Here is a 15391-nt window from a genome sequence, read left to right as displayed (position 1 = left end):
CTCCTTTATAAAGGGCCCTGTTCTTTTTTTCTTTGCATGTTATCTCTAATAGTTGACCTAGTCCCTCTGTGGTGACTGGCCACATTCCTTAAGCTTGGGCCACTACCACTGCATTCTCTGGTGGGCCCTTCATGCCCCAGCTCAACGCTGGGAGGGAATATCTGATTGGTTGCTATGGGCAACACCACATTCCCCAAGTTTTTATTTATTATATATAGATGAAAGTGTATCGGCGCATTTGGCTGTGTTTACGGGAGGACCACTGACTACCCATACATTTGCAGCAGAGGCCGACAACACAGCTGGGCGGGCAAATTCAAATTCCTACCCAGTTGGATGAGAGGACCAACACATCGAGCGGCCGATCAGCAAGTGTATATACTTACCTGGATTGGTGTGATGGCAGGTCCATCATCTTATCTGTCTGGTGTATACCAAGCCAACTACAGTCCAGGTTTTAGTGATATCAATGCATGAGCACAGATGGTTAAATAAAAAAAAAACTGAGGATCATCTGTGCTCAAGTATGGCTAACCCTAAAGCTTGTACTGCTAGTGTGCCTTGACCGAGAACCATGGTTGAGAACCCCTGAAATAGGGGGTCAAAGTCATACAGATAATGTGACCATGCTTTACGGCTGGTGCAAGTTTCAATGGTGCATCTGAAGATAACGAAAGGGGACATCTAAGCCCTTGCACACTCAGACACACGCTTGTACACCAGGGCATACATCACAACTTTTACGATTTTGATGCGACAGTCCTTTTTTACGGGAACAGCCCTGCCATCACACCCACTGGCCACAGGGGCCTGGGGTGGGGGGTAAGGGAAGAGTTGGGAGGCCCCCTCTAATTTGCTGCTCTGCTTATCCCTGGTTACAAATGAAATCTATAAAACAAATAGCTCTCATATCCTATCATCCTGGGTAAAGAGCTTTCATCCTGAGACTACTGTATTACTTTGCAATCTTTCAGTTGAACGATAGTATCTGTAAGGGGGGTACATACGGAGAGATCCGTGCTTAAATTCTAAGCAATCTGACGAGATTGCTTGGAAGCACAGATCTCTCCATGTGTATGCCCCACAGCGAGGGCATTGTATAGGGTGCACTTCAAAAGGGGGCATCACTCCTGGGGACATAAGGGGCACTACTACTGGGGACTTTGCATAAAGGGCATCACTAGTATGGGCTCTACATAAGGGGCACTACCACTACAGTGGACATTGCATAAGGGGCCCTACTACTGTGGGCACTGTATAAGGGGCGCTACTGCAGTGGGCATTTTGTGTATTAGGGATGCTACTACTGTGGGATTTGTGTATAAGGGGCACTAATGTGTGTAATAACATAAATAAGGGACACTACTATGTGGTATAATGTGAATAAGATTGTGCTACTGCGTGGCATAATTTTAGTTGGGGATACTATTGTGTGAACACACCCTTTCTTTTTGAGACCACGGCGCACGCAATCCCTTTATTTGATGGGAACGATAATTGAGCAGTGTATAAACTGTTAATTGGATGTTAATAAGAACGTTTCAGCTCTCAGAAAAAAAGAAAGAACTTGTGGAACGTTTCTCTAGTTGGTCAGGTGTGTACCTAGCTTTAGACTTCCTATGGATTTGTGGTGGGAATTGCTGATTCCGATAATCTGTAACATTTATGGAGGCGATGAATGGATACCATTTGAACAGTCTAATCTCATCAGTGTACCTACCATGTATAACTGGGAAAGTCAAACTGGACCACCAATAACACTACGGATACTGCACAATCCTGCAGTGACTTATATTATGATGATAGATAGATATAAACAGACAGAAAGTTCCAATTCTCTATAAAGTGGTGCCGGAACATATCCAACACAATGTTCTCTGCTTTAACCATTTCCATACTTAGCACAAACCCAGCCTACAAATGGCATGTTAACTTCGATGGATACACATTAATACTTACAACATGCATTTATATTGCTAAGCAGGTACAGAAGCAAGTAATGTTAAAAGACAAACGCCTGTAGCCATTAGTTAGCCTATACTGTATATTGAAAATATCTAGTTGTAAGCGTGTGCAAGTACGAGATGTTCCAAATACATACACAGTGTTCTTGTCCTAACTTTTATCCGATATTACATTTACCATTAATATGCAGCCAGTACAAGAACATAACCGAAACCATCTCAAACTAATGTGACCACTCTAGGGACCTCATTCCGAGTTGTTCGCTCGCAAGCTGCTTTTAGCAGCTTTACACACGCTAAGCCGCCGCCTACTGGGAGTGAATCTTAGCTTCTTAAAATTGCGAACGAAAGATTCGCAATATAGCGAAAAGACATCTCTGTGCAGTTTCTGAGTAGCTCGAGACTTACTCTGCCAGTGCGATCAGTTCAGTGCTTGTCGTTCCTGGTTTGACGTCATAAACACACCCAGCGTTCGCCCAGACACTCCTCCGTTTCTCCAGCCACTCCCGCGTTTTTCCCAGAAACGGTAGCGTTTTTTCGCACACACCCATAAAACGGCCAGTTTCCGCCCAGAAACACCCACTTCCTGTCAATCACATTACGATCACCAGAACGAAGAAAAAAACGTGAGTAAAATACCTAACTGCATAGCAAATTTACTTGGCGCAGTCGCACTGCGGACATTGCGCATGCGCACTAAGCGGAAAATCGCTGCGATGCGAAAAAATTTACAGAGCGAGCAACTCGGAATGACCCCCTGTACTCACTAAAACCTGCGTATATTATATTGGGATTTATCCTGGTGTTGAGGATGCATGAAAGAAGCAGATTATGTTGTACCCTTCAATGTTTTATGTCACATTAAACCAAAATACAAATAAGACTGACTGCGATTCTTATTCCAGAAGGAAAAATAAGCATAAAGCAAAACACACATAAAAAACAACTCAATATTTCCACACTAGACTGCTGTGCCTCCAGAGTCCCGGAGTCACAGGATGGGAATAAGGGCAGCATCCATACTCAGCTACACACATTCATTCTGGGCTCATCCACATGCCCAGATCCCCATCTTATCTGTAGGAGATATGATTCCAGCACAGAAATAAAGAAGGGGGATTTGTCACTGCACATTGTTGAATTTTTAATCCGATTGTGCTCACTGTGAAAGTTAATTCTTGTGTGGCATGCCCAGGACTGTACGTACACAGGCCAGTGCAGATCCAGGTAACTCTGCATGAATATTAAGGTCTGATGCAGATCCAGGTAACTCTGCATGAATATTAAGGCCTGATGCAGATCCAGGTAACTCTGCATGAATATTAAGGCCAGTGCAGATCCAGGTAACTCTGCATGAATATTAAGGCCTGATGCAGATCCAGGTAACTCTGCATGAATATTAAGGCCTGATGCAGATCCAGGTAACTCTGCATGAATATTAAGGCCTGATGCAGATCCAGGTAACTCTGCATGAATATTAAGGACTGATGCAGATCCAGGTAACTCTGCATGAATATTAAGGATTGATGCAGATCCAGGTAACTCTGCATGAATATTAAGGACTGATGCAGATCCAGGTAACTCTGCATGAATATTAAGGATTGATGCAGATCCAGGTAACTCTGCATGAATATTAAGGCCTGGTGCAGATCCAGGTAACTCTGCATGAATATTAAGGTCTAATGCAGATCCAGGTAACTCTGCATGAATATTAAGGTCTGATGCAGATCCAGGTAACTCTGCATGAATATTAAGGTCTGATGCAGATCCAGGTAACTCTGCATGAATATTAAGGACTGATGCAGATCCAGGGATCTCTGCATGAATATTAAGGATTGATGCAGATCCAGGTAACTCTGCATGAATATTAAGGACTGATGCAGATCCAGGTAACTCTGCATGAATATTAAGGACTGATGCAGATCCAGGTAACTCTGCACGAATATTAAGGCACAGTGTAGATCCAGGTAACTCTGCATGAATATTAAAGCATAATGCAGATCCAGGTAACTCTGCATAAATAATAAGGCATCGTGCAGACCAGGGAACTCTGCATAAATAATAAGGCATCGTGCAGATCCAGGGAACTCTGCAAGAACATTACATCATGGTGATCCAGGGAACTCTGTAGCAATAGTAAGACATAATACAGATCCAGGTAACTCTGCAAGAGAAACAATTACTCTCCACACTAACCTTACAGGGGGCAGATGGGAAGGCCAGTGCAGGGGGAGATCTGCGTGTGCTGGACTTCTGCAGCTGAACATTTGTTGGAGGAGAGATAAGCATCCAGCGGGGAGAGAGGGGGTAAGAAGGGACAGGGCAGCGATGCTTTCCTCCCAGAGAACACCGGGAACCGCTCTTCACCCTGCAGATCCCGGCGGCACGGCGCTGCAGCTCCCAGAGATGATGATCCCCAGTCACTCATCCATAGGGTTTGCCTATAGAGCCTTCAGAGTGACAGGCTGCTGGAGCAGAAGGTGTGGCATCCTGCAGATCCTCCTGTGCTGCTAGGATCCTGGCATTCCCATTATTGCCAGGCAGCAGTAACCCCTGTTATAGCCGCTGCAAGGTCTGGATTCTGGAGCAGTGGCTGCTGTGTGCTATAACATGCCTGGCTCCCTGCTGCACTGACTGAGCTGTGTGGGTGCCTGTTCCTCCCGTGCACTATGCTGCTGCTGTAGTACTGCTGCTACTGGGATCCTGGAGTCTCCATCATCGGGAGGCAGGACCCCCTGTTCTAGCTGCTGCAAGGTCTGGTCTGTGCTGTGTGCTATAATATGCTGCCTGGCTCCCTGCTGCACTGACTGAGCCGAGTATGCCTGTTCCTCCCATCTAGTCATCTACCCACCCCTTGCTCTATGCTGCTGCTGTACTGCTACTGGAACTTAAGCCTCCAGGGCTAGTTGCAAGATACATCTTCTCCCAGGTGAGCCAGGGATCAGTAAACACCTGTCTGAGCATCAGGTTTCCAGGGCAGAGCACAGGAGGGCTGGGAAGGAGGCATGAAACACACGGATGTGCAGCATGTGGAGGTGGCTGCTGTCCTCCCATACAGTGACTGCATCACAGGTGTCTGTTATGTCTGCACAAATCACCTGATTGCTCGGATTACAATGACAGTGAATGACCCTTAGGTGCAGGGTGGACGGCAAATACTATATATATATATATATATATATATATATATATATATATATATATATATATATATATATATATATATATATATATAAATATACACACACACACATATCCCCTGGTATAGTCCCTGTGAGACTTATGTCTTAATAATCAATGTCATGTGCCATGTACAGGGCTGTCACTTGATGCATCTGCATTTATCAATCAGATGTGATGATACATCATAAGGAATATTGGTGTAAAAAGGATGATGGTTTGCGATGTTGCCCGTAGCTCCCACCACCTGTGGGCTCAGATGTTGAAATGCAGAGGTCTGGGAACCACTGAACGTATATTTTGCTGCCAATTTTAGAAAATAAATAACTGAAAACTACAAAATATTACAGGTGAAATTTTGTATGTTAACTCAGTGATTGTCCAACCTTCACTGGCTACGTGTGCATCTTTTTTATGTTTATAATTATTGTATGTGTCTTATCATATGTGTTTAATAAATGTACATTGTATATATCCTCGGCTCTTTTGGACATGCTATTATAAATTATATACTTGGTCCCCTGGGCGCCGCTATATATTTTTCATCTTTTTTTGTTTCAATCTAACTAGGGGTTAAACACAGCCCCTTTATAGAGGCGAATGTGGGATTACAATCATATAATTCTATTATTATTTTTATTTTCTCAGCACTATATACACAGGTGCTTCAATTTTTTGTTTTATTATCAGAGGGGGGTCAGTCTTTACCCTTAATTTCAGTAAAAACACTCACATGCCCTCGGACCCCAAGTTGCCACAAACTGCCAGCAGGTGCCCTCTGGCCATCATGTCCCAAATAATTGCTAGCACATTCCCTCAGACCCTAACTTGCCACAGACTACCACCACATGCCCACAGAACCCAATATGGGAAGTATGTTATAGCACTTAATAGGTATGCTCTAGCGCTTGGGAGGTATGCCCTAGCACTTGGGAGGTATGCTCTAGCACTTGGGAGGTATGCTCTAGCACTTGGGAGGTATGCCCTAGTACTTGGGAGGTATGCTCTAGCACTTGGGAGGTATGCTCTAGCACTTGGGAGGTATGCTCTAGCACTTGGGAGGTATGCCCTAGTACTTGGGAGGTATGCTCTAGCACTTGGGAGGTATGCTCTAGCACTTGGGAGGTATGCTCTAGCACTTGGGAGGTATGCCCTAGTACTTGGGAGGTATGCTCTAGCACTTGGGAGGTATGCTCTAGCACTTGGGAGGTATGCTCTAGCACTTGGGAGGTATGCCCTAGTACTTGGGAGGTATGCTCTAGCACTTGGGAGGTATGCCCTAGTACTTGGGAGGTATGCTCTAGCACTTGGGAGGTATGCCCTAGTACTTGGGAGGTATGCTCTAGCACTTGGGAGGTATGCTCTAGCACTTGGGAGGTATGCTCTAGCACTTGGGAGGTATGCCCTAGTACTTGGGAGGTATGCTCTAGCACTTGGGAGGTATGCTCTAGCACTTGGGAGGTATGCCCTAGTACTTGGGAAGTATGCTCTAGCATGTGGGAGGTATGCTCTAGCACGTGGGATGTATGCTCTAGCACTTGAGAGGTATGCTCTAGCACTTGGAAAATATGTTCTAGCACTTGGGAGGTATACTCTAGCACTTGAAAAATATGTTCTAGCACATGGGAGGTATGCTCTAGCACAGGGGTGGCCAACCAGTCAGAGACAAAGAGCCAAGAAATCTTGTTAGGTACATCAAAGAGCCAACTTCGAGCCGAAGGCGCACTTGCAAAAATGGGATGTGATATTGTGCCTGCTAGGCCACACCCCTGGTATAAAATACATTGAAAAAGCCAGATCCAACATAAAATACAATTAAAAAGCCACTTCTACATCAAATAATTGAAAAAGCCAGATTCGCATAAAATATATTGAAAAGCCAGATTCACATAATACACTTCAGTTCCCCCATGTGTCACTCCAGCCAGCACCCGCCTGTGTCACTCCAGCCAGCACCCGCCTGTGTCACTCCAGCCAGCTCCCTTCATGTGTATTTGGCTCCTTCAGTTCTCAGTCTACGTAGTGCTGCTGCATGTCTGGCTGGAGTGCAGCAGTTTACAGATCTCTTGTGGTCACGTGACTTTGAGTGTTGGGAGCCACATTTGAATAAAGAAAGAGCCGCATGTGGCTCAAGAGCCACGCGTTGGCCACCACTGCTCTAGCACTTCAGAGGTATGCCCTAGCACTTGAGAAATATGCCCTAGCACTTGGGAGAAATGCCCTAGCACTTGGGAGATAGGCCCTAGCACTTGGGAAATATGCTCTAGCACTTGGGATGTATGTTCTAGCACTTGAGAAATATGCCCTAGCAATTGGAAAATATACGCTAGCATTTGGGAGGTATGTGCTAGCATTTGGGAAATATGCTCTAGCACTTGGGAGTCCTAGCAGTAAACAACGACAGCCGTCTGGCGCGAGAAATTGTTAGCACCAGGTTGCGTGTACTGGAGGTGTATGGAACGATGCAAACTGGTTGTCGCTCTACGGCAATCTTAGTGCCAGTAACTATCTCACCATTCCAGTACTCACCTTTGTATATTATTAAAACGCGACCAGCAGAGCTATTACTGCTTTTTATTAAGTATAATTAAAACATCTACTTTTGAAATCCTTGGGACTCATAGGAACAGGTGTGGAGAGAGCGCAGGGATTAGCACTGGAAAACTGCTACTTACAGAATAATGAATACATTTAGCCTGATAAACCTAACTGGTAACGACTGATGTTATTATAAGACCTTTCCTCTTGAACACCGCTGCCTGTTATATATCAGAACTGTGGAAAGGAGTCCATCTGGGTTTTTTGTTTTTTTCGTTTTGTTTTGTTGTTGTATTTTTTTTTTTTGGGGGGGGGAGGGGCGGGTTATGCTTAACCAATCTGATCTGAGACCTCCTCTGTTTTATATTGCTGCCCCCTTTTAGTCACATGTGCTGGTCACCGCTAATACAAATCTGAGTAGGAAGGATTCCAAGCAGTGGCTGCATGTCTGTCGCCATATGAAAAGGAGGGATTTGGGCAGTATAAAATATTCCGCACAAGCCATGTCCTGCGTGCTGGGTGACCCCCCCCCCCCTTCCCAATCTTAATAGGCCACACCTCCTCAAGCCCCCGTAATTAAAGATGGAAACTTCTTTACAATGTATTTAGCTACAAATGGAGGTAGCAGCTAATATACAAAATGCCTCATGCCTCAAGGATGTAACTAAGTCCTTTTGAATTGATATTCCTGTGAAGGGTGTGGTATATTTTCACGACATTCATATAAAAACAAGAGATTGTGACATATTGACACTGATGTTATGTTGATGTTTTGCAGATGTCGACATTAATGATGCTGACGTAATCAGTCGACCATCTGTTGTCAACATCATGATTGGAGACATAGGGGGAGATGTATGAAACCTTGGAGAAAGATAAAGTGGAGAGATTTAAAGTACAAACCAATCAGCTCCTAACTGACATTTTTTCAAACACAGCCTGTAACATGGCAGCTAGGAGCGGATTGGCTGGTACTTTATTTTCGTCCACTTTATCTCTTTCCAAGATTTTATACATCTCCCCCATAGTGACTGCATACCTGTGAATGCTGGGTCACAGTTTCCTGCTTCCCATGTCCTAATTAGACTCCCTACCAAATTTGGTTGTCAGATCAAGCCACAGACGGCTCTGAATAGGGTTAGTTTAATTATGGCCACCCTGTACAATATAATAATTATAATAATAATCAATAAGTAGGAGTTATATACCATAGCTGCTGCCACTGGCAGCATAAGAGTTAACATGATTCCGTGCCTGTAACTGAGGAGTGGGGATTATCCTCTGCATGCATTGTGCTCACTGACTTCTGCAGACGCAGCACCTTGACCTTCTGTACATTCATGAGGGAGATGGAAAGTGGATTATATTCAGAAGGACCCAAGGCTCGGGTTCTTCCCTACAGTCACACCCATGCACAGGCCAGCCAGGAATATTTACTGTAACGTCTAATCACAAGGCAGTGATTTGTGACTTCTGTGTCTTTCCCATGTAATGTTATGCTTATTTTAAAAATTGCAATTTTCAGTTGTGCACCAGGTATTTTTAGCGGCTCTTTCCTGGGGTGATGAAAGACCTCCATATAGTAAACATGATGTTTAAGACTAGACAGAAGTGAGTCACAATCAGGAATAATACCAGCCTTACTGCACCACTTTGCAGCTGTAGGAACTCATTTCCTGCGCCCTAGACTGAACACTTATGCTCTTATCTAAACAAGCCGGGAACACGTGGACTGCGTTGATGAAAGGGAAAGGGAATCGGCGTAGTAAGAGCGTATACTCTTCCTTTGATATATTCTGACATATCGTATGTACAGTTACAAGAAATGACTTGAAAATACTAATCCTGTTTAGCTTTAAGTACATTATGTAGTGTACCATAAAATGATGTTTCGTATTTACTGGTCTGCCTTACATTATATAGCCTACACAGTACTGGATTATGGGATTAACAGGGCCTACTCATTATGCTAATTATTGGGGGCTGGGAAGCCCCCAATAATAAGATTTTACTCACCGGTAAATCTATTTCTCGTAGTCCGTAGTGGATGCTGGGGACTCCGTAAGGACCATGGGGAATAGACGGGCTCCGCAGGAGACTGGGCACTCTAAAGAAATATTTAGTACTACCTGGTGTGCACTGGCTCCTCCCTCTATGCCCCTCCTCCAGACCTCAGTTAAGGAAACTGTGCCCGGAAGAGCTGACATTACAAGGAAAGGATTTTGGAATCCAGGGTAAGACTCATACCAGCCACACCAATCACACCGTATAACTCGAGATAAACTTACCCAGTTAACAGTATGAACAACAAACAAGCATCACTCAACTGATGCCACATAACATAACATAACCCTTTAGTAAGCAAAAACTATATACACGTATTGCAGAAAGTCCGCACTTGGGACGGGCGCCCAGCATCCACTACGGACTACGAGAAATAGATTTACCGGTGAGTAAAATCTTATTTTCTCTAACGTCCTAGTGGATCCTGGGGACTCCGTAAGGACCATGGGGATTATACCAAAGCTCCCAAACGGGCGGGAGAGTGCGGATGACTCTGCAGCACCGAATGGGCAAACTCAAGGTCCTCCTCAGCCAGGGTATCAAACTTGTAGAACTTTGTAAATGTGTTTGAACCCGACCAAGTAGCAGTTCGGCAAAGCTGTAATGCCGAGACCCCTCGGGCAGCCGCCCAAGAAGAGCCCACCTTTCTTGTGGAATGGGCTTTCACTGATTTTGGATGCGGCAATCCAGCCGCAGAATGAGCCTGCTGAATCGTGCCACAGATCCAGCGAGCAATAGTTTGCTTTGAAGCAGGAGCACCCAGCTTGTTGGATGCATACAGGACAAACAGCCAGTCAGTCTTTCTGACTCCAGCCGTTCTGGTCACACAAATCTTCAAAGCCCGGACTACGTCAAGCAACTTGGAATCCTCCAAGCCACCAGTAGCCGCAGGCACCACAATAGGTTGGATGCAAATGAAAGGATGACACCACCTTTGGCAGAAATTGCGGACGAGTCCGCAATTCTGCCCTATCCATATGGAAAACCAGATAGGGGCTTTTACATGACAAAGCCGCCAATTCTGACACACGCCTAGCCGAAGCTAAGGCCAACAGCATGATCACTTTCCACGTGAGATACTTTAGCTCCACGGTCTTAAGTGGCTCACACCAGTGGGATTTCAGGAAACTCAACACCACGTTAAGATCCCAAGGTGCCACTGGTGGCACAAAAGGGGGCTAAATATGCAGCACTACCTTAACAAACGTCTGAACCTCAGGCAGTGAAGCCAGTTCTTTTTGGAAAAAAAATGGATAGGGCCGAATTCTGGACCTTTATGGACCCTAATTTCAGGCCCATAGTCACTCCTGACTGTAGGAAGTGCAGGAATCGACCCAGCTGGAATTCCTCTGTAGGGGCCTTCCTCGCCTCACACCAAGCAACATATTTTCACCATATACGGTGATAATGCTTTGCTGTCACATCCTTCCTAGCCTTTATCAGCGTAGGAATAACTTCATCCGGAATGCCTTTTTCTGCTAGGATCCGGCGTTCAACCGCCATGCCGTTAAACGCAGCCGCGGTAAGTCTTGGAACAGACAGGGCCCTTGTTGTAACAGGTCCTGTCTGAGAGGCAGAGGCCACGGGTCCTCTGTGAGCATTTCTTGCAATTCCGGGTACCAAGTCCTTCTTGGCCAATCCGGAACAATGAGTATTGTTCTCACTCCTCTTTTTCTTACAATTCTCAGCACCTTTGGTATGAGAGGAAGAGGAGGAAACACATAGACCAACTGGAACACCCACGGTGTTACTAGTGCGTCCACAGTTATCGCCTGAGGGTCCCTTGACCTGGCGCAATATCTTTTTAGCTTTTTGTTGAGACGGGACGCCATCATGTCCACCTGTGGCAGTTCCCATCGATTTGCAATCTGCGCGAAGACTTCTTGATGAAGTCCCCACTCTCCCGGGTGGAGGTCGTGCCTGCTGAGGAAGCCTGCTTCCCAGTTGTCCACTCCCGCAATGAACACTGCTGACAGTGCTAATGCGTGATTCTCCGCCCAACGAAGAATCCTGGTGGCCTCTGCCATTGCCACCCCGCTGCTTGTGCCGCCCTGGCGGTTCACATGGGCCACTGCCGTGATGTTGTCTGACTGAATCAGCACTGGTTGGTTTCGAAGCAGAGGCTCCGCTTGACTCAGGGCGTTGTATATGGCCCTTAGTTCCAGGATATTGATGTGCAGACAAGTCTCCTGACTTGACCACAGCCCCTGGAAGTTTCTTCCTTGAGTGACTGCCCCCCATCCTCGGAGGCTTGCATCCGTGGTCACCAGGACCCAGTCCGGTATGCCAAACCTGCGGCCCTCGAAGAGGTGAGCACTTTGCAGCCACCACAGAAGAGACACCCTGGCCCTGGGGGACAGGGTGATCAGCCGATGCATCTGAAGATGCGATCCGGACCACTTGTCCAACAGATCCCACTGAAAGATCCTTGCATGGAACCTGCCGAAGGGAATGGCTTCGTATGACGCCACCATCTTTCCCAGGACTCGCGTGCAGTGATGCACCGATACTTGTTTTGGTTTTAGGAGGCCTCTGACCAGAGTCACGAGCTCCTGAGCCTTCTCCTCCGGGAGAAACACCTTTTTCTGGTTTGTGTCCAGAATCATGCCCAGGAAGGGCAGACGCGTCGTAGGAATCAGCTGCGACTTTGGAATATTCAGAATCCAGCCGTGCTGTTGCAACACTTCCTGAGAGAGTGCTACGCTGATCAGCAACCGCTCCCTGGACCTCGCCTTTATGAGGAGATCGTCCAAGTATGGGATAATCGTAACCCCTTGCTTCCGAAGGAGCACCATCATTTCCGCCATCACCTTGGTAAATATTCTCGGTGCCGTGGACAGGCCAAACGGCAACGTCTGGAATTGGTAATGACAGTCCTGTACCACAAACCTGAGGTACTCCTGATGAGGTGGATAAATGGGGACATGCAAGTACGCCTCCTTGATGTCCAGAGACACCATAAAATCCCCCTCTTCCAGGCTTGCAATGACCGCTCTGAGCGATTCCATTTTGAACTTGAATCTTTTCAGATAAATGTTCAGGGATTTTAAATTCAATATGGGTCTGACCGAACCGTCCGGTTTCGGTACCACAAACATTGTGGAATAGTATCCTCTTCCTTGTTGAAGGAGGGGAACCTTTACCACCACCTGCTGGAGATATAACTTGCCACTAACACTACTTCCCTTTCTATGGGGGAAGCTGGCAGGGACGATTTGAGGTAGCGGTGAGGGGGCATCACTTCGAATTCCAACTTGTATCCCTGAGACACAATCTGTATAGCCCAGGGATCCACCTGTGAGCGAACCCACTGGTGGCTGATATTTCGGAGACGCGCCCCCACCGCTCCTGGCTCCTGTGGAGCCCCAGCGTCATGCAGTGGATTTAGTGGAAGCCGGGGAGGACTTCTGTTCCTGGGAACTAGCTGAATGGTGCAGCTTCTTTCCTCTACCCCTGCCTCTGGACAGAAAGGACGCACCTCTGACCTTCTTGCTTCTCTGTGATCGAAAGGACTGCATTTGGTAATACGGTGCTTTCTTAGGCTGTGAGGGAATATATGGCAAAAAGTTTGACTTCCCAGCCGTAGCTGTGGAAACTAGGTCCGAGAGACCGTCCCCAAACAATTCCTCACCCTTGTAAGGTAACACCTCCATGTGCTTTTTGGAGTCGGCATCACCTGTCCTTGCTATAATCATGTATCGGATGGCTTTAGTCATTTTAGGCTGCAACTTTGCCTCATCGTCATCGACACTGGAGTCAGAATCCGTGTCGACATCTGTGTCAACCAACTGGGATAGTGGGCGCTTTTGAGACCCTGACGGCCTCTGAGCTGCAGAATCAGACACGGGTTGAGACCCTGACTGATTATCCAACCTTTTATGCAAGGAGCTTACGTTATCATTTAACACCTTCCACATATCCATCCAATCAGGTGCCGGCGCCGTCGGCGGCGACACCACAGTCACTTGCACTTGTTCTGCCTCCACGTAACCGTCATCGTCAAACATGTCGACACAAACGTACCGACACACCGCATACACACAGGGAATGCTCTAATTGAGGACAGGACCCCACAAGGCCTTTTGAGGAGACAGAGAGAGAGTATGCCAGCACACACCCCAGCGCTATATAACCCAGGGATTACACAGAAACTTAGTGTTTACCCGGTAGCAGCTGTTTATGATAATTTGCGCCTAAATTTATGTGCCCCCCCTCTCTTTTTACCCTTTTTCTACCTTGATACTGCAGGGGAGAGCCTGGGGAGCTTCCTCTCAGCGGAGCTGTGAAGAGAAAATGGCGCTGGTTAGCGCTGAGGAAGAAGGCCCCGCCTCCTCAGCGGCGGGCTTCTGTCCCGGGTCTGTGTAATAAAATGGCGGGGGCTCGTACATATATACAGTGCCCAGCTGTATATATGTGTCTTTTTGCCAAGAGGTATCCTAATTGCTGCCCAGGGCGCCCCCCCCGCGCCCTGCACCCTACAGTGACCGGAGTGTGTGGGTAGTGTGGGCGCAATGGCGCACAGCTGCAGTGCTGTGCGCTACCTCATGTGAAGACAGGAGTCTTCTGCCGCCGATTTCGATGTCTTCTTGCTTCTGCCGGCTTCTGACTTCTGGCTCTGCGAGTGGGACGGCGGCGCGGCTCCGGGAACGGACGACAAGGTCAGGTCCTGTGTTCGATCCCTCTGGAGCTAATGGTGTCCAGTAGCCTAAGAAGCGCAACCTAGCCGCAGTTAGTAGGTTTGCTTCTCTCCCCTCAGTCCCACGTAGCAGAGAGTCTGTTGCCAGCAGAAGCTCTCTGAAAATAAAAAAAAAACCTAACTAAAATACTTTCTTATTAGCAAGCTCAGGAGAGCTCACTAAAAGCACCCAGCTCTGGCCGGGCACAGATTCTAACTGAGGTCTGGAGGAGGGGCATAGAGGGAGGAGCCAGTGCACACCAGGTAGTACTAAATCTTTCTTTAGAGTGCCCAGTCTCCTGCGGAGCCCGTCTATTCCCCATGGTCCTTACGGAGTCCCCAGCATCCACTAGGACGTTAGAGAAAATTATGTTTTCTATTAGCAGCCAACTGCTCCGGCGTGGAGACAGCTGATCCAAAAATCAGCTGTCTCCACAAGTTTTTTACTGGCAACTTCATTAGCGGTGAAACTCTGCACTGCCGAGTCTGACCTTAGCAGTGCTACTACACAGGCGTGACCGTGGGTTTACGTATGAGCAACCTCAGGCGGAAGGAGCTGGACAGTGGTGGAGGGATCCGTTCGAAACCAGGGAAGGAGCAGTGTACGGGAACAAACGCCATCTGGAGATGGCAAATGTTCCTGCAGCCAAGCTCCGGACATATTGTATTTTAGGAACTTGATGAATTTAGTTCCCCATACTAGTGTATGGGAACAGTGGCCCAGATCAGGAGTGAAAGGTAAGCAAGAGATACCCAGGCTCAATTAGTGCTAATTGTGGGCTTGTAGCAGTGCCTGGGGTATTCAATTGCAGTTCATGGTATGCCCGCAGGCTGCACTTACTGCTGATTTCTGATCACACCCTCCTGAAACAGAACACAAATCTGCTTTCTACCCTTACCATTGGCAGCACAAATGCATTAACCCATAGCTCTTGGCACAACCGGGAATCTATGGGCTAATATGCGTCAG

The 15391-nt window shown here is 46.9% G+C and overlaps 1 protein-coding gene across 4 annotated transcripts in view; it reads right to left on the bottom strand.

Annotated features, from left to right (window-relative positions):
- The window catches only part of PLEKHG5 (pleckstrin homology and RhoGEF domain containing G5), a 691870-nt gene that overhangs the window by 346396 nt on the left and 330083 nt on the right, over positions 1-15391 (bottom strand). The window contains exon 1 of one of the 4 annotated variants that reach the window (XM_063943409.1): positions 4161-4801. The exons of the other annotated variants lie outside the window; for them this stretch is intronic. Coding sequence (XP_063799479.1) covers positions 4161-4253 — 93 coding nt within the window. The 5' untranslated portion in view covers positions 4254-4801. Of the gene's footprint in view, positions 1-4160; positions 4802-15391 lie in introns of those variants that run through there. 4 annotated transcript variants of the gene reach the window in all.

The sequence above is a fragment of the Pseudophryne corroboree genome, chromosome 10 (assembly GCF_028390025.1).
Source record: "Pseudophryne corroboree isolate aPseCor3 chromosome 10, aPseCor3.hap2, whole genome shotgun sequence".
In the NCBI taxonomy this organism is placed as follows: domain Eukaryota; kingdom Metazoa; phylum Chordata; class Amphibia; order Anura; family Myobatrachidae; genus Pseudophryne; species Pseudophryne corroboree.
The sequence above is the reverse complement of the archived record's forward strand: the minus strand, read 5'-3'. Positions and strand labels throughout refer to the sequence as shown.